Source organism: Eupeodes corollae, chromosome 2 (assembly GCF_945859685.1).
Source record: "Eupeodes corollae chromosome 2, idEupCoro1.1, whole genome shotgun sequence".
NCBI lineage: Eukaryota > Metazoa > Arthropoda > Insecta > Diptera > Syrphidae > Eupeodes > Eupeodes corollae.
The window spans coordinates 123,518,651-123,537,533 of record NC_079148.1 but is presented as its reverse complement, the minus strand read 5'-3'; the positions used below and the strand labels follow the sequence as shown (position 1 = coordinate 123,537,533).

The 18,883-nt window shown below is 31.2% G+C and overlaps 2 protein-coding genes across 11 annotated transcripts in view; both read right to left on the bottom strand.

The window, feature by feature from the left end:
- Positions 1–3,877: 3,877 nt before the first annotated feature.
- On the bottom strand, positions 3,878–5,277 carry LOC129945612 (EARP-interacting protein homolog). The gene is made up of 4 exons (XM_056055450.1): positions 5,132–5,277; positions 4,923–5,054; positions 4,661–4,864; positions 3,878–4,597 (listed from the first exon to the last, which is right to left on the bottom strand). Exons 1-4 carry the CDS (start codon positions 5,171–5,173, stop codon positions 3,884–3,886), a joined length of 1,092 nt encoding a protein of 363 aa, XP_055911425.1. The 5' UTR covers positions 5,174–5,277; the 3' UTR covers positions 3,878–3,883.
- Positions 5,278–8,806: 3,529 nt separating this feature from the next.
- The window catches only part of LOC129947949 (serine-rich adhesin for platelets), a 206,508-nt gene continuing 196,431 nt past the window's right edge, over positions 8,807–18,883 (bottom strand). For 6 of the 10 annotated variants that reach the window (XM_056058724.1, XM_056058726.1, XM_056058730.1 and 3 more), the window contains 4 exons: positions 18,652–18,819; positions 17,139–17,273; positions 17,014–17,051; positions 8,807–11,986 (listed from right to left, as the gene is read on the bottom strand). In XM_056058724.1, coding sequence (XP_055914699.1) covers positions 11,269–11,986; positions 17,014–17,051; positions 17,139–17,273; positions 18,652–18,819 — 1,059 coding nt within the window. In that variant the 3' untranslated portion in view covers positions 8,807–11,268. Of the gene's footprint in view, positions 11,987–16,026; positions 16,043–17,013; positions 17,052–17,138; positions 17,274–18,651; positions 18,820–18,883 lie in introns of all 10 variants that reach the window. The other 4 variants (XM_056058727.1, XM_056058729.1, XM_056058733.1 and 1 more) reach the window with 3 other exon arrangements.

Below are 18,883 nucleotides of genomic sequence, written 5' to 3'. Positions count from 1 at the left end.
TTTTTTGCACTTATATCTATTGCTTACGATATAAGCAAAAAGGAACAGAAATATACGAGTGTGTATCGCGAGACTGAAAGCCTTAATGTTAAATCACAAAAAATTGAATCGCTTCTTTACGACACATCAATAAACAACCCGGCATACCATCGTGTGATATCGCGAACGTATCCATTCGTGATGAAATTCATGCGGCAAACCTGGCTGCTGACCCTCTACAACAAACCACTTCAGTAAATACCATTGCAGAGGACGAAAAATTCAACAAATATGGCCATTCCTGGAAGTTATCCGATTGGAATTTGAGAATCAGCAGGCTTGAATCTGCTAACAACACATGGTTCGGGCTGAATAATTTTCCCGGATATGCTGATGCTACATGGATTCGCTTCTATTTTAAAATAGAGAGTTCTGTGTCAATAATCTGCGAATGTCATCAATTGTCTGGAAGAAGATTCAAGTTTCTGATTCCCTCCAAATATAACTGCATGTTTCATCACCAAAGAGGATATACATATACGACTTGGTCGAATGCGGCTTTCCAGAATGAGTAACAACAATAATTTAATTAAGTCTAACAAACCCAAACCTAATTCCAAACTTAATCAAAAAAAAAAATTGAAACCAACTGGACTCTTAAAACACAAATCTTTCCAAACTTTTCTCTCTGTAACCAACTTTCGTCCCTTAAACGGAAAACTTCTCCTACCTCTGTAAAGCCTCCATCCAATAAAGTTTCTTTTAACTCTTCTCATCTGGGTCTTGGTTTTCGCCCTCCGATGGTTGATCCTCCTTCATTCTCACACCCTTAACACTACTTCTTCTTCATCAGTTTCCCGAGAAACACAAGGATTCCTTAACCCAATGATCCCTTCAAATGTCAAGTTACCTTAACATTTATCTGAGGCCAATACTAATGATCGGTATGTTATGTCCCTTCTTAGAGACCATAAAATCTATAATAATGTTGGCCCTAGCTTTCCTGCACTACAAACTAGATTCTGTTTGCTTTGAGATAAAACAAATACAAACATAAAGGTTTTAATCTTCCAAGAAGGCCTCCCTACCAAACGTGATGCACTTATGGAAATATTCTTAATATTTTTTTATGATTTTGAAGGTGTATCAGCTAAGGCTAAACTCCCTAAGCTTTGTCCTCTCTTGTTATATTTGACCAGCCCAACGAATTAAAGCATACCAAGCTGCTGTTAGTGTCATTGATTATCTGCTTGAACAAATGCAACCTAATGATTTGATCATCGTTCTTTTCTACTTTAATCTTCCCCATCTCAATTGGTCCACCTCAAATGACCAGACATCCTTCTTTCCAACTAACATCTCTTTTGAATCTGAATGGCTGTTCATTGATCGTCTGTCTGATTGTGGTCTTTTTCAACTAAATGGAGTTTCAAACTTTATGGGGAGACACTTCGATCTCATATTCTCCTCTGATTGCGATAACTGTGTTGTCTCCGCGAGCCCACACTTCTCTCAACCTTGTATCGCTATCATCCTCCGCTTAATCTCTCCTTCCCCATTGAATTTGAAAACAACTTTTTTGAAATGGGGAATTACTGTTATGATTTTCGTAGGGCTGATTTCTCCAAACTCAACAATCTTCTTCCGACTTTGAACTAAGTTCCCTCCACTTAACAGTAGAGTCCCTTACAAATTGGTTTTATTTGATTCTCTCATACTGTATTGAAGAATCAGTACCGTTCTCTCGTAAAAAAAGATTTCACCTCTGCTCTCCCTTGGTACAACAGAGAGCCTAAGAAACTCCCGTAATAAGCTTTGGAAGATCTTTTTACAGTCCAAATCTGATATTGATCACAACAACTATCTTCTCGCCTATAATTCTTTCTCTAAATTAAGGGAATCCCTTTATAACCAATAACTTAACCAAATGGAAAGTAACAAAAATTTGATGGGCTTCCACCTTCAATGAGTTTCTCCAACATAATCTCTTCAGATCCAACAACCATCTCAAATCTATTTGCTAAATACTTTAGCAAATCGTATAGTAAACATCTTCATGATCCTGATCCACACTACTCTAGTTATTTAGATGGTTGCTCTCAAACCTCTTTTTCATATCTTTTAGAATAACTGAAGAAATAGTACTTGCTAAAATCTTAAGCCTCAAAGAAAATTTTAGCCCTGGTCCTGATGATGAAAAATGTATCCATTCTCTGTCAAAGCCTCTAACTGCACTTTTGAACTATCTCTTTCCCAAGGTGTGTTTCCTTATATATGGAAAGATTCATTTAAATTTCCCGTTCATAAACAAGGCAATAAAACTGAAATTAACAATTATAGACCTATTGCTAAACTTTCATGCATTCCAAAACTTTTTGAAAGTTTAGTTTATGATTCCGTTTATTTCCATTGCAAGCCTTTATTCTCCCCCGCTCAAAATGGTTTTCTTAAAGGTTGTACGACTATCTTAATTGAATTTATATCCAAATTTTTGTCAGCCCTCGAGAATGGCAAAGAAGTTGATATTGTGTACACTGATTACAGCAAAGCCTTTGATAAAATATCCCATAAGATAATTTATCTCGAACTAAGAGCCTTAGGCTTTCCATCTATGTTTATAAACTGGACAGCTTGCGAATAGAAGTTATAGAGTCCTCTTCCGTAACTCAGTTCTGGAGTCCCACAAGGTAGTCACCTTCGTCCTCTTCTCTTCGTCTTATCTGTTAACGATGTCTGTCTTAAATTTAAAAACTCAGATATCCTAATGTTTGCGGTTGATAAGACAATTTTTAAGATTATCTCAACTCTATCTGATTCCTTACTTTTACAAAATGATCTTAATAGCTTTTTTGTTTGGTGCATGCATAAGTTCCTAGAGCTAAATGTAGGTAAATGTGAACAAATGACCTGTCCGTGCAAACAAATCCCATCTCATAGAGTTTACTACTTCCTTAATGACTTCGTCAACGTAGTCGATTCTATTAGAGATCTTGGTATTATGTGTGACAAACACCGGAATTTCTATTCCCATTTTGACCATATTATTAATAAAGCTAATAGATCCATCGGTTTTATTAAGAGATGGTCAAAAGAATTTTCCAACCCCTATGTAACTAAAGCGCTTTACATTTCCCTATTCCATCCTCATCTTGAATATGCATGATAACTATGGTCACCCTTTTATGAAAACCATTCACTCAGAATTGAAAATATTCAAATACGTTTCGTTCGATTTGCCTTGCGTTGCCTCCTCTGGGATGATACATACAACTGATAGGTTTGAAACCCTTATATATTAGACGAAAAAACGCTGATATATTATTTGTTCATCAATTGTTAGTGGGCGATATAGATTCCCCTACATTCCTGAGTAATATTCATCTTTACACCAACCCGCGAAATCAGCGATCTCTCTCCCTTTTCTATATCCCTCACCACCACACTTATTACGGGCGCTTTGAACCAATGTCCAGAATTCTTCGTCCCTGCAACACTTCTATGCCAGTCTTCGACTTTTAACATTTACAAATAAAAAAAAATAGGGGTATCTTTTTCCCTTCCGAATTCCTCGTCCCTCTATTAATTTAAGGTCTAATAAAATCAAAATTGCTAGTTCTTGTACATTAAAGAGTTTTTATGTGGGCCTTAGGAAGATTTCTCTGCGATGTTCTGCTTTTAAGGCCAATAGTAAAATAAAATAAGCAATCAAATGTTAGGGTAATTCTGTTAACGATGGTCGATATTCAATTTATGACGGAACCATTCATCCAGTTTATCTAAGAACTCTGCGAGCAGTTTACACAAAAAAATTCAGCTTAATGTTTTCCCCCTGTATTAGTTACTAAACTTGACCTAAAATCCAAAACTAGTTTTTAAACAAAAGAAAACAAACAAACCATATTTTTTAAAATATTATTTGATATTTATATTGTTTTGGAACTTTTGAAATAATCACTCTTCCGTCATAACTTAGAGAAGCAAATATCCATGGATCAACATTGCTCCATTCAACACAATACACCGAATCCTCATGTTGGTCAAAAGTTTGCAACAATCCATCCGATAGTAGTTTCTTTGGTTCGCCATCTTCTTCGGTTGTTTCCGAACTCACCGAACCAGCACAAGTCAAGAGTACCTTACAATCACTGCTACTCGATAGGAGCAACTGGTCGTGGAATGTATTGAATCTAACATTCCATACCCAATGTGAATGATCACCACGAATGAAAACTGGTTCTCGGGCCATTCGGGTGTCCCAGATCTTTAAGTAGCCATCATCACCACCGGTAAGAATGTGGCATTGTTTGTTTGGATTACAATCGACGTCTCGTACAAGTTGTCCATGGGCATCGTCAATGGACCAAGCACAGTGATTGGTGTCTCGTATGTCATAAGATCGTACTGCACAGTCATGAAGGGCTATGAATTGATTGCCCTGGTGATGCTGTGACCACTTGCCAGTTGTAAACTTTGGTGAGTTCTTTGTTGTTATCTCGGCACAGCATCGGGACTTAACTTGGGTGCGATCGAAGATAACAATTTTTCCATCGACTACGGTGGCAAGAATATTTTCATCGGTGGGATGGAATTCAGTTGTTTTGACATCAGTTCCAAATTCCTAATTATTCAAAAAATAAAAGAAACAGAAGATTGGGTATGAAGTTTACCATATTGTACCCACCTCTGTTGGGAGAATTTCTACATTGTCATACGGAAGAAATTCGGAATCGAGATCATTGTCATCGAGATTCTCTGGAATAGTAAGAACAGCGGAATGTGTTATGACTTGAGCTCCTTTCTGAAAGCTGTAGCAAGAGAGCAATGAACGAGCGTTGTGGGGACTGCTATTCAATTTCCACACTTCACCCAGAGGATGAGAAAATATCTGAAAATTCTCAAATATAAATTAGCTGACTATACTGTAAAGGGATACACTGTCATACCTTTGCTCTTATGGATGCTTTTTCTTCATTGTACTCGAGAAGATGGAGCTGATTATTTGGTTTTAAAGATTGGGTGGCAATGAAGAATCTAACTTCATTGGTTTCCCCATATTGGGGCGTGAGAGCTCTGGCCTTTAATTGCAATTTCAACGGGATTTAGTTTTATTATTTACTGAAAAGTAATTGTATGTTGTTGGCAAAAGCCTTACCTGGAATTCAAGTCCATATATTAAGCCATTCGCGTCATCCATTAGTGAAAATTATCGAGTAATGGAGCAGCAAAATAAAAATAAATAAATACAAATATACAGAATTAAAAACAAATAGGTATAAGGTGCGTTCACAATGAAATTGACAGCGCAGCGGCTCAGTTGTCATTTGTCATTTAATCGAAAAATCTGTTCGTTGTTTGGAGTGTCACAAAAAGTTGTGTTTATATTCCTGAGAATATCAAAGTTGTTACTCTATAAAAGAGAATCGGACATTGAAGAATACACTTCTCAATTTAATATTCGCACAATCTTGCGAAGTAAGAGACGTTTGAATCCTTACAACTTCCACTTTTCATTGATGTGACCATCATTGTCATATAAAATATTTCATTTTGCTAAGACCAAAAGTCTCGCATTAGATTAGTAGTTATCGAAATAAACTTTATTACTGCAATTTCGCTAAAAAGCTTATTTCGATTTTTGTTTTTCATATTTTATTTTTGATTATTGCATTCTTTTGTATTGTAAAGTTAAATGTGTAAATTATCAAAAGGACAGTGTTTGAGTTTGAATATATAATTGTATTAGCGCCAAAAACTGTTTTGTGGTTAAATTCGGTTCGACAAAGTGACTGATAAGTTTTACATTTCCCTAAACTCTGTTTCCAAATTAATTTAGTCCGTTTACTATTAAGATAATTTATTTCTCAAAATACTTTATTAAGAATTCTGTAGAATTTAATTGTCAGGAAATTTAACGAAAACCGTATACATAAACCGTCTAACGAAAGCAAATAAAAACGCCATCGAAAACTCAACGAAAGTGGCGAATTTGAACACTACGATAACAAACCGATAGAATACTTATGGGAGAGTATTATTACTGACGTTTAATTTTTTGAAAATTATAATGTCGATTACAAGATCCGTTATAGTTTTATAGTTTAGTTATTATAATAGTTTTTTGACACTTTTATCTATAATCTTATGTACCTATTTACTATATAATTGAAATTGAGCCAGTTTTAAAATGTGGTTTTTTGGAAGTTCGAAGAAAATTTCCTCCATTAAAACCCACGATTGTGGTTAAAATCTGTTGGAAGTTAAAGTTTTCGAAATTTATGTACTTTCATACTTTTGAAAAGTTTGTGAAAAAGTAACGGGTTATCAATTTTTTTTGAAAAGTATGGCTGGAATTCGACATCTGTGAAACAAAGTTGTTGAACCAATTTTTCTTTTTCAGTTGAAATTACGAAAAAGTGATTGTGGTGATTTTGCCAGAGCCATGTATCGTCTTTATGAGGAGAGCAGGCAATTGGAGACATTTTGAATTAGCCTCTGCATCACCGTTTCTCTCGTACCACTGAAAATATCGCTGCTGTAAGTAAAAGTGTTTGACAAAGACCCGAACGTGTCTATTCCTCGCCGTTCTCAGAAATTAGGACTGTCTTACGAGAAATTTTGGTGTATTTTTCATTTTGATTTACTTCAAAAAATAAACAAATTAGGTGGTGCAACAGTCCATGAAGAACCAGGGCCTTTTGACTTACAACTCTCAACCATTTCTGTGTTCGAGCAATGTTGTCAGAGATAGAAGGGACCTACAGTTTATATGCCGAATCCAAACGACTAATTTGAGAAAGCGCTTTTTATGACAAGAATTACTTTTGGAGAATTCGTCAATTCCTCGAAAGAAGCAGCACCCGTGAAAAAAGTTAGTTGGCACAGGCAGAGATTTTACCCAAGATCCCTTGCATAACAGTCCAACGCACTAACCATCACGCTACGGGTACTACACTGATCTACAATTACATCCATACAAAATCCAGTTCACACATAAACTGAAGCCAGCTGAACGATAAACGTCTTTTTTTTGCCTGATATATGTGAGAATATGTGGTTTTAACGAGACTGTGCCACATGCCACAGAATTCGAGCGAATATGGCTTTATTGCAAGAGGTATTTTCTGGCCACTTGATTTATTTTCATGGCGATATCCACTTTTCACCAAGATCATGCAATTAGTGGGGCTACGCAAAAGACCGTGTTTATGCAAATAAACCTTTAACTCTTAACTTTTAGCACTTAAAAAATAGCATTCGTCAAGTTATTGCTGAGATACCGCATAACACAGTCAAAAAGTGGTCGAAAATTACCTCAAAAGAATCGATGCTTGCAACAGTTCTTGTGGTGGCCATTTATATGATTTAGTATTCCACAAATTAAAGCAATTTTCAAACTTTAGAATAAAAAAAGAAATGTCATTTAAACAAAAATTGTATATGTGTTTTGTTAAGTTCCCATAGGAAGTTCTTGTAATAGGTCCGATTTGTCAAATTGGAAATTTTGACATTTCTCGACGTTTCAAGGTCACTAGAGTCGAAATAAAATATTTTTAGAAAGATGTCTGTGCGTGTGTGTGTACGTACGTTCGAACGTCCGTACGTCCGCTACGTTTTTGCGTCGTCCATAGCTCAATTGACAGTTTTTTTTTATAAAAAAATAAAAAAAAGCCTACAAAAATATACTCAAAGTTGGTAAAAATTGTATTTCGACTGAAATATCTTCTCAAAACTTCGATATTATTGCTTCGAACATATTTAATCTTATAAGAAATATTGTTTTCAACATTCGGAAAAATTTGAGAAAAATCTAAAGGAAAAAAATTAACAAAAGTTGGTAAAAATTGATTTTGTACTCAAATATTTTTTCAAAACTTTGAGATATTTACTTTGAACTACTTTTGTCTTTTAAAAAATATTGTTGTTAACATTTGGTAAAATTTTGAAAAAATCGAATTGACAGTTTTTTTGTATAAAAAGAAAATATAACAAAAGTTGGTAAAAATTGATTTTCACAAATATCTTTTCAAAAATTTGAGATTATAGCTTCCAACTTATTTTAATTTATAAAAAATATTGTTTTTACCATTCGGAACAGTTTTGAGAACAATCAAATTGACAGTTTTTTTTACAAAAAATAATTACCTAAACAAAAAAATTAATAAACTTTGGTAAAAATTGATTTTCGACTCAAATATTTTTTTAAAACTTTGAATGTTGTTAGCATTCAGTAAAATTGAAAACCTAAAAAAAAAGAATACTAAAACTTGAAAAAAAATTTACTTTCGACTCAAATAGCATTTCAAAAATTAAAAGTATTGTCTTCACACTTTTTTTTATTTCACAGAAAATATTGTTTTCGATATTTAGTAGTTTTTTTTTTAAATAAAAATCCAACAGTCCGTTTTTTTTCATAAAAAAATAGAATCTACAAAAAATAGTACCCTATTTTGGTAAAAATTGATGTTCGGTTCTTGATATCTTTCAAAATAATTTCGTTCATCCAATTTGTAAAAATTTAAGAAATGCTACTTAAATGGGTAAAAATTTGTTTAGACTAAAAATCTATTTAAAAAAACTGGATTTTCAAACTTAACTATTTCTTTATATGAAAAATATTGTTGCTAATTTTAAAATTTTTATGAATAATTCAACTGACAACTTTTTTAATCCAACACGAAAACCTACAAACTTTGTAAACAAAACAAATCGACAGACGGGATGGGAAGTTATCAGTGTGGGTCGCATCCCATCCTCTTTTTGTATGTTTTGTATTTATTAACTCGTTCCTAAAAACCTGAAAAAAACATTCATAAAATAAAACAATAAATTTCAGTATATAGTAAACAAATCAAAATTTGATCATTTTATTTTTTCATTCTTCAATACATTCGCCTTTTCTTCTTTCTTTCTTTTTAATTTTTTTTCTCACTTTCCATTTTATTATCATTTTTATTTTAATATTTAAAAACTTAAAGTTCCACCATAGTTAAAATGTCTGCATTTGTTTGTTTTTTAATTCCTACACTTAGGTTCTTCAATCACGCACTTTCTTATTTGTTTTAATAATATAATTGCAATAATTATACATGAGTTTGTTTAAATAGTAATACATAGCTATTACATATAAATAATTATTATTAATATTTTAAGTATATATATTTAGCTACTACAGGATAATAATAAAGTAGGTAATAATATTTTGCTTATTGTTTTACAATGATTTATATTTCAATAATTGGTAGAGGGGATGTATAATGATAATAATGAATTTAATAACAACATTAATAAATATTAAGTTTAATAACTTTAATCATTTTAAATTAAATTATGATATAACCGTTTTTAATGAATTGTTCTTTTCACTTTGACCATTATCAATTCAAAACTAAAAGAAAAAAGATTATCTATTAAAAGAGAATATAAACAAAAATATTCAATATTATCATTCATTGGATGGATTTTAAAAAATCTTCTTAGAATAAAAAAGAAATAAAAGTAATAACTACAGAAACTATATAACTCTATAGTATAAAGTCTCCGCGTGGCAAAATGTTTAAAATTAATTCTAGTTTTTAAACTTAAAATTATATATATTAGAATTTATACAAACAAAAAAACTTATACCGAGCTTATTTCTTTTTCTGTTTTTTGTAATATTAGTTAACTTAAAATCTTCCGACTCCATTTCTTAAAATTAATAATAAAAATAGTTATAGTTTTATTTATAAAACATTGTGCAATTTTTGATAGTTGCTTTTCTGGTGATCTCTTTCAAAATTAAAAAAATGAGAACTTCGTTTTATTAGAAAAAATAATGTATCTTTATTGCTGTGTTATTGTATTTGTTTTTAAATCAATAACATTATATTTATATTTTACCCAGGCAAAGTTCAAAACGTGATTTTAAAATCAAATGACTCAAAAAATATATACAAACAAAATTAAACACTCTTTGAAACATTTCAAAATTCATAAAATTTGTTTGACGTTAAAAAGATAACTGTTGTATCCCATAAAAATATGTGTTTTCGAACTTTTTGAGCATTATCAGCGGTTAAGTAATATTTTGTAAATCAAAACACACGCTTGAGAGAAAACAAAATTTATTTTGAAGTATCAAGCTTTTTATAAGTGTTGTAAATAACTTTAGAATATCTCAATAGTTTAATTTCACAAAGTTGGAAAACAAATGTGTACTTCATCTTCGACTCACTCCGCAAGACACTGTTAACGTCTATCCAATTTATCTCATTTCTACTTATTTAAAAAAATATCTTTATCACGTAGGCATTTAAGGTGACGTCAAAATAAGTGGATTGGAAATTTCATTGCGTATTATGAAGTTCTGAGTCAAAAATCTTACAATATTGAAAATTAGATTTCAGTTAAGTGATAAAGTAAAACAAGCTTATGTTTTGACATTAATGCATTCGATGTTGTTGGCCTTTTATAAATGTTTCAATTCTACTAAATTTCCTGATATTATAGGAAATTTGTCTAAAATTCGCTTTAGATTGATTTACAATGAAAATACTATACTTAAACTGTCTTCTCTAAACAATTTCTTCAAAGTTGTGACATTTTTGGTTCTAGGTTGACTCCTTTAAAATTTGTAACAATGTTTTATCTTTAAAAACATCTGACTCTCGAATAAGATATTGCAGGTAGTCCCACACATTAACTGTGGAAGACAGCACTGCTGTAAACAACAAAGTAAACTTATTGTGATGAGATTTTAATGTTTAAATTACAAAAATCATATTTGCCATTCTGAGAAAATTTTGAAATACAAAATACATATTTTCAAGCTAATTTCAAAATCGAAAATTGTTAAATAGTATAAAACGGTCCAAGCACAGTGCTTCCTCCTGGATTTGAAAGTTATTCAGTACTTTTTTGGTTTTGATTTTGTGCGAAAACTATTACATTTTGTAAATATTAAAATCAAACATTAAATCAATAATATTTTGTTTCAAAAATTAAGTAACTTTAAACTGAGTATTGAAATCATAATCACTGTCATTTCACCTGCCTTATAATGTTATTGAAAAAGCTATTTTGGGTTTTAGAATATATTGTAATTATATGGTTGTATGATATTCCTTAAGAAAGTTTTTGTTTTGTGTATGAGTATATATTTTTTTTTATTTTTGTTTAAGTTAATAGTCAAAAGTTTATGTTTTTAATAATGTTTTTTTTGTTTGTTTAAATATTACTTTTGTTGTTTGTCAAAATTTGTTATTTTTTGTTTTTAATACTTAATTTCCTATCGAGTACAAATCACTAAAGTCAGACTATCGTAACAGTAGGGGTTAAATTTTGTTGTTTCTTTTGTTGTTGTTGTTGATTTAGCTGCGGAAGATGTAGCTGATGATTATGTTTTTTTAAATGATTTATATTTTGATGATGATGATTATGATGATTGCGATTCCTGACTTCAATTTCTTCATAACCATTTTCTTTGCCATTGCACGAATTATTATTATGATGATGTTTATTATGGTAACCATTGAGTAAGTTTCTTCGGTTTTCTTCATCCACTACTAAATCACTACTACTACTGCTACTGCTACTACTATTAGTATTTGAGGAACTATTAACTTTCAAATCACCACCATTGCATGATTTTGTTACTGGTGTTGTTGGTGATATTGATCCATTGTGTTTGCCTTTGATTTCTGACGCAGTTGTCATTGTTGACATTTGACACATTGGATCACCAATAAGGGTTATCTTAACGGGCTTATAAACAACTGTAGCAGCATTATTGGGACGTTGTTGTTCCCAAGCAATTGATGCTCTTCGAGGCGATGGTGAAATTTGATTATAGTTGGTGAATGTTGTTGAAATAACAGTATGGCGTCGGGTTTGATTATTTGTTGGTGTTAACGCTTGCTGCGTTGACGCTGCTCCATTACTGTTATTATTTAACGGCGGAGAAGTAGTGGTTGTGATTATCGTCGTGGCAGGGAAATGTGTGGTATAACTTGTATATTCAGGTTTACTTCTATAAGAAAATAAAAAATTAAAAAAAAAAACAAAAAATAAAATATATTAGTTTATGCAGCAATTTTAAATTAAGTATATTAATTAAAACATAAAATATTAAGACAGGTTTCTTAAGAAAGCAGGTTTAAAAGCAAACTTCTTAATTTATCTACAAATTGTATTACAAGTTCATAAATATTAGCAATAGTAGTTTTTCATATTTTTTGTTTCGTTTTGTAATTTTATTTTAAAAGCTTATATATAGTAAATTTTATGTTAAAAATAGTTCTTATTATGTTTTGAAATGTATTAATATTACATGCAAGTCGGAGAATAATGTTTAAATTTACCTCACTGGACTACAATTTGCAGCATGCAAGAGTAATACGTTTACCATGTTTTAAATAAATGTCACTAATGCTAATTTATTTTGTTTTTGTTTATATTATAAATTTTATTTTGTGTATAAGTAAAAAACTATAAAATTTTATATTAAAAAAGGTTAAGTAAACACAAATTTCGAAGTATTTTTTTTTTATTTATCAAACTCTAGATCTGGACCGATATTAAAGTAAGTACACCTACACCGTAACTTACAAAATTGCACAGGGTTTTAATATTGTAATGATTACAATTTTAAGTTTTGGGTTTCTGTACACTTTTTATTGACGTCTATAAAGCATTGGGAAAAAGTAATTTTGTTTGCAATTTTTTAAAAGTTCTGAACACTTAGGACGGCTAAGGTAATATTTTATACTAGCTCCAAATCTATGTAAAGTTTAAAAGTCTATTTACTTTACAGCTTTTAACTTTTATTATTGGTAATTAAAGGAAAATTGTTAATAATTCAATTATTTTAATGGTAGGCACACAGAGGACAAAACAAATTATTTTGTTTCTAAATTTGAATTTAAATGTTTAAATGTTTTTTCCCCTTAATTGATTTAAGAGTCATTAGCCTTTTCATTTCGTAGACCCCAGTAGCGCTTCCCCTATCTTATTTTACCAATTTCTTGCTTATCGGTGGGTAATGACGAACATAAACAATGTGTTATGCCCGAAAAGTGTCTACGTTTTAAACCATTACTTTTAAAGTAAGTTTTTAATAATTTTAAAGCACCTGTTGTCGAGCGATCCGTTTTTATGAATGGCAAAAGATCAACTTACTTCGTGAACCATCAAATGACAGCTGAGTTTGACTAGCAGAATAATTAACTCAAAACAGGGCATCTCTTCTTGCAGACGATTCGTTAGTCGAGGGACATCGCAAGGTGGTGTTCTATCCCCTCTCCTCTGGAACACAGTGGTAAATGAAATCCTAACTAGTCTGAATGCGGAGGGTTTCAGCGTGATAGCCTATGTGGACGACTTTAGCAGTTTCAGGAAGGCATCATAACACCTTATAAGAACTCTTCCAAAATGCCTTAGAAAGACTCATACTTTGGGCTGATTGGTGTGGACTGGGTGTTAACCCACACAAAACCGATTTAGTCTTATTTTCGAGGAGATACAAAATTCCATTTGTCGACCCTTCCTACATTAAAGGATTCCAATTAAAATTCTCAGACGAGGCTAAATACCTGGGTCTTGTCTTAGATAAAAAACTAATTTGGAAACGCAAAGTACAGGAAAGAATCAAAAAAGCTTTCTTTTCTTGCAAAAAAGCTATTGGTAATAAATGGGGCTAACAACCCATAATCAAGCATTGGTTATACACATCTGTTATTAGACCGAATTTGATGTACGGTGTGGCAGTATGGTGGACTGCTTTAGAGAAAGCTATAAACCGCAACAAATTAAATAAAGTCCAACGTTCAGCTTGCCTATGTATAAGCGGATCGTTTCACACGATCCCATCTGCGGCATTGGACACCTTACTCAATCTAACACCTCTTGAAATATTTAGCAAACAAATAGCTGCAAGTTCTGCTATTCGCCTCAAAGCGTTCTCGAAGTGCATGAACAACAACATTGGCCACTCCGTAATTCTTAGGTATTTAGAATCAATTCCAAAGCACACAGACCACACCATCCCCCCACTGCAATTAGACAGAAACTTCCAGATTTCTATACCTTCCATATCTTTCTGGGACGATAAGCCTTCCTGAAAAACGAGCCAATCCGTTTCAAAAACAAAAGAGGGGTTTGGTGGAGGTGTGTACTCTGAAAGACTGAAATTAAGTCTCTAATTTCGCCTTCCCAATCATTGTTGTGTCCCAGGCGGAACTTTTGGCAATAAAAAAGTCTTGTCCCGTCTTAAAGAAAACGTGATATTAATATCTGATATCTTCTCAAATAGTTAGGTCGCTATCAAATATTCACCTTTGCGGGGTGCTGGGCCATATAGACATTCCAGCTAACTGTAAGGCAGATGAACTCGTCAGGAACGGTACAGTATATCCCATTCTACCACGTTTGACAAATGCTGGAATACCAATCGCTACTTGTAAACTACTGCTAATGCAAGACGCTATGAAGAAGGCAAACATCAGGTGGAACAACCACAACAATCACCACGTTTCAGGTCACAAAAAACATCTGGCCAACACTACTCGTAGATTTAAAGCGATCACTGTGCTTGCTATCTCTAAGCAGATCGCATGTGAGCTTGATAATAGGTGCCTTAACCGGACACTGTCTAACAGGAAAGCACGCCACGCGACTGTGCGTATTCTTAAATGACTTTTGTAAAAGCTGTATGGACGAGGAAGAGGAGGAAACAGTTCTTCATCTTCTCTGTACATGCCCTGCTCTAGCTAAAAAACGCACGAATTACCTTGGAAAATTCTTCTTCAACGATCTAAATCAGATAAGAATGATTAGCCTCTCACGTTTCGTAAGGGACTCAAATTGGTTTCATTGAGCTTAGGATGAAGCCTCAAGATTCATGTGGTATCAGAATGGACCACTAAACTGGCCTAAGTGTGTCCGGTTCGAGAGAAAAGTTCTTCGAGTGATCTACGGTGCCGTATGCATCGAAATGGAGTAGAGGAGAAGACGGAACGATGAACTGTACGTGCTGTACAGCGACGTAAACTTAGCCAGAAGGGTAAAAGTCCAACGACTAGGATCGCTGGGTCACGTAGACCGCATGGAAACCAATGCTCCGGCGCAGTAGAGGAATACCGCGGATCAGGTATCGCGCACAAGTGGAAAGTGACCTCACCCAACTTGGAGCGCGAAACTGGAGACATCTACCTAGGGACCGAGCTAGATGGAGAAGTTTGTTGGGTTAGGCCCTAGTTCACACAGGACTGTAGCGCCAACTTAAGTAAGTAAGTAAGTGCGTCCGTTTCCATCATGGACATTCGCTTTAAACTAACCTTGACAGGTGTCAAATAACATCGCTAGCAACTTGAAACTTTTAATTAAACCACAGATTAATCTTCTGTAAAATTTTGTGACAGAAATCGGAATATCTTTATGCACGTAATTCCTACTAATCACATTTCAATTTCACGTTTTTTAAGAAACAAAAACAACAAGATTCTCATTCTTGGTGAAAAATGCTGTTCATTTTAAATTATTTACTGCACAAATTTGTTTGCTAAAAAAATATAACACAACGTTTCGGAATGAAATGATAAATGGTACAACTACGTAACACCTCTTTTAATATAAATTTACGATGAAATAAAGTTTTTCAGAAAACGCTGAAATTCCTTTTGGAAAGTTTGTATTTCTTGCAGAATTGTTTTAAACTTTTAGGCACTACTAAATATTATTGTCTATCTCCAAGTATTTTAATTTTTTTAAAAGTAGTCTGATGGTCCAAATCTTTGTAATAAATACCAGCAAAGTTAATTAGAAAAATAATATATAAATCTATGTATAAATTTTCTTATGAATTTTATTCATAGCTTATTCTTATTATTATAATATTTTGTTTTTAACAATTTTGTGTATTTAAAAATATATTATAAAATTAAATTAGAAAATAAAATTTCATTAAAGACACGAAGAACAAGGATCAATACACGAATAGGTTATGTGAAGAATACATATTATATTAATTGCACATAATAAAACAATTGCCAAAACAACATCACAAAATAGTACCTGGCCAAATTGTATTCTGATGTCGAAAATCAAAATAATTTCCAAAAATCATAGAAAAATTATAGTTTTTTATTTTTTTCATTATTTTATTGTAGTTTTTTTTTTATTTTGTCAAATGACGAATTTCATTGCGTGAAGTATTTTTGTGTTTTATTTTTTATTAAGTGTAGTTAAAAAAAATATTATTTTGAAAATAAAAATATTTGAAATTTTATACCATTTTGTAATTTTAAATAAAATCCAAATTTGTTTATGAAAATTCATTTAAATTTTATTTAAGCGCAGCGTGTAACGATTTTTAAAAAAGAGAAGAATATTTTAATTAAAATTATAGTAATTTATATATTTATAAAAACAAAGAAAAGTAAAAAAAAATATATAATAGTTTCTATATTATAAGAACTCTAATAAATTTTGTAAGCTCTTTAGCCTTTGAGCGTTTAATTTTATGATATTAAGCCTTGAATGTAATGAAACATATGAAATAAATTATTTCTGATGCGATTTTCGACAAAGTAAAAGTGACTTCGGAATATTGAACAAGTCCAATTATGGTTTTGTAGGCTTACAAAACTAATTATTCTTCTTAAAGCTAAATTGAACGAACTTTGAAAAGAAAGTCTCATATTTTGCAAATGCAAAGAAGTCTGCTGATATAAATTGTTAAGTTTGGACTTAACAGTATTCGTTTTAGCTATGAGTGCTTGTAAAATACTCAAGTAAAGCCCGGTGAAAGTTTGAAATGTATTTAATTGAATGATTCTGATATGATTTTTAGTTTTTTGTAAGAAAGTGTAAGTTGAAGTTTTAATAATGAAAAACGCGTTGGTTAAACAAGCTCTGCTTCGATTCATAAGGAGATTTTTATGCGTTAAGCTGAAAATGGGTTTGTTTCTTTTAATTTGAGTTTAAACTAATTTGTATTAATTAAAAATAATATTGAAATAAAACTAAAGAAAATTAAATAATCTTAAATATTTTGTTTACCTTGATAATCCTTCAGGGCCAATTGAAAGTGGACGGGTCTAGAAAAAAATTAAAGATTTTTTAATTGATTTTTGATGGAAAACTCTAAATCTATTCTATAAAAAAATATCTTTAGAAAATCGTACCCTTTCGGTTTGAGTAGCAGTGTTCACACACTCTTTTTCGGATAAAATTTGTGGATATTTTCCATTATCCGATTCAAGTTTGTCAATTAAAGTTTTTTGTATCCGTATTGTTCTATCACGGTCATCAACTTGTCCCTTAAAAATTCAAATAATAAAAATTGTTTTAATTTTTGATTCAATGACACAAAAATAAAAAAAAAATGTTTTACAATATTAATTAATTAAAATTAACAAATTAAAAAGAACAAAAAACTATTTTTACAATAATAATTTTAGTAATTTAATTATAATGAATCTAAATCTATGTTTAATGTCAAAACTATGAATTTAAAAATAACAATGTTTTTATTTTTTGAAGTTGTAATTTAAGAAAAAATTCATTAATTAAATTAAATTTAACATCTGTGCTTGTTTTCATGCGATGTTGTTTTTGCTATATATGAAAATTAATTATAACTTTAACTTTGTGAGTGTTTTCAATGAAATGGAAATATGTATATAGAAGAATAAAGGTAGTTTTTAGCGGTTTTTATTTAATAAGAAATTATATAAGGAATAAGAAATTGAAATTAAAAATAAATTTTTACAATAGTTTTACAATATTTAAAATTATACTAAATTTAACAACGTTTGGTATTTTAAATTAAAGGTTTTTAAAGTTAATTGTAATATGTATAAGAAGAAGTTACCTTAAAAACTATTTAACTAAAATGGAAAAACAAAGTTTTGTTTGGGAATATATATTTTTTTGAAAAATTTGATTTTTTTTGAGAGTATTTGTTTGTTTTCGGTTATTAATTTCTGATACAATTTTGTGGAATGTTTGAAAACTGAACTAAGCACTTTTATAAAAAAAACTTGTTTTTTTTTTGAGTATTATAATTACGTTTGTTATTAAAAATTGTTAAGGATTTTACAAAGCTAAATAAACCACGATTATGTAAAGTTTTTTAAAATTTTGAATTGTTAAGTAATTTCGTTTGTTTCTTTACCAATATATTTATGTTATGAAAAAAGAGTTGCCGAATACCAGTTTCTTGCATAGCCAATTATTATCGTTGACAGAAGAGGTTAAGATTTAATTTTAATAAAGTCAATTTCAAAACTTTTCAACGCCTTTTTTTCAAGTGTAATCAGTTTTGTTGGAAGCAGTTACAAATTGGAAGCATTATATCGAAACTTGAAAGAGCCCAACATTAAATAAGCTTTAAAAGTAGTTTATTTTTGTAAGGGTTGCCATGAAATGCAATCGTTTTAACTCCTTTCAAGATTTTGTTTAAAACCGGTGTGACTAGAGGGCTTGAAATTGAAAATACTAAGGTATAAAGTACTCAGTTCAGTTATTTGTTTCTAGTCTATATTTTACAATTTGTTTTCTAATTTCTTTTTTGTTTTTGAAAAAAATGTCTCGATTGTTTTTTTATGGTTCGGTTATATTTTTGTTTGATTTTTTGTTGGTGTTAAAAATTATAAATTATAACGAAATGAAAGAAATGAAATCACGTGCAAATACCTGAAGATAAACCACCTGTCTTCGTAGATCAGCTAACTCCTGTACTGGATCGTCAGTTGTTGATGATGTCAAGCTAGCCACATCAATGTCTTCCAAAAATTTCGTATCCAATCCACAGGATGCAAAGAGTTGCCCATTTGTCGTATCGAATGGGTTGAGAGTGTCTGTCTGTAAAATTAACAAATAAAAATAACCAAACAATGAGAAAAGTTTGTGTTAAAATAGATTTTCA

Coding starts and splice junctions, on each gene's coding strand:
- LOC129945612 (XM_056055450.1), bottom strand. CDS start 5,173: ATGGATGACGCGAATGGCTTAATATATGGACTTGAATTCCAG. Junction 5,055..5,131: donor TATATGGACTTGAATTCCAG/GTAAGGCTTTTG, acceptor TTGCAATTAAAG/GCCAGAGCTCTCACGCCCCA. Junction 4,865..4,922: donor AAGCATCCATAAGAGCAAAG/GTATGACAGTGT, acceptor GAGAATTTTCAG/ATATTTTCTCATCCTCTGGG.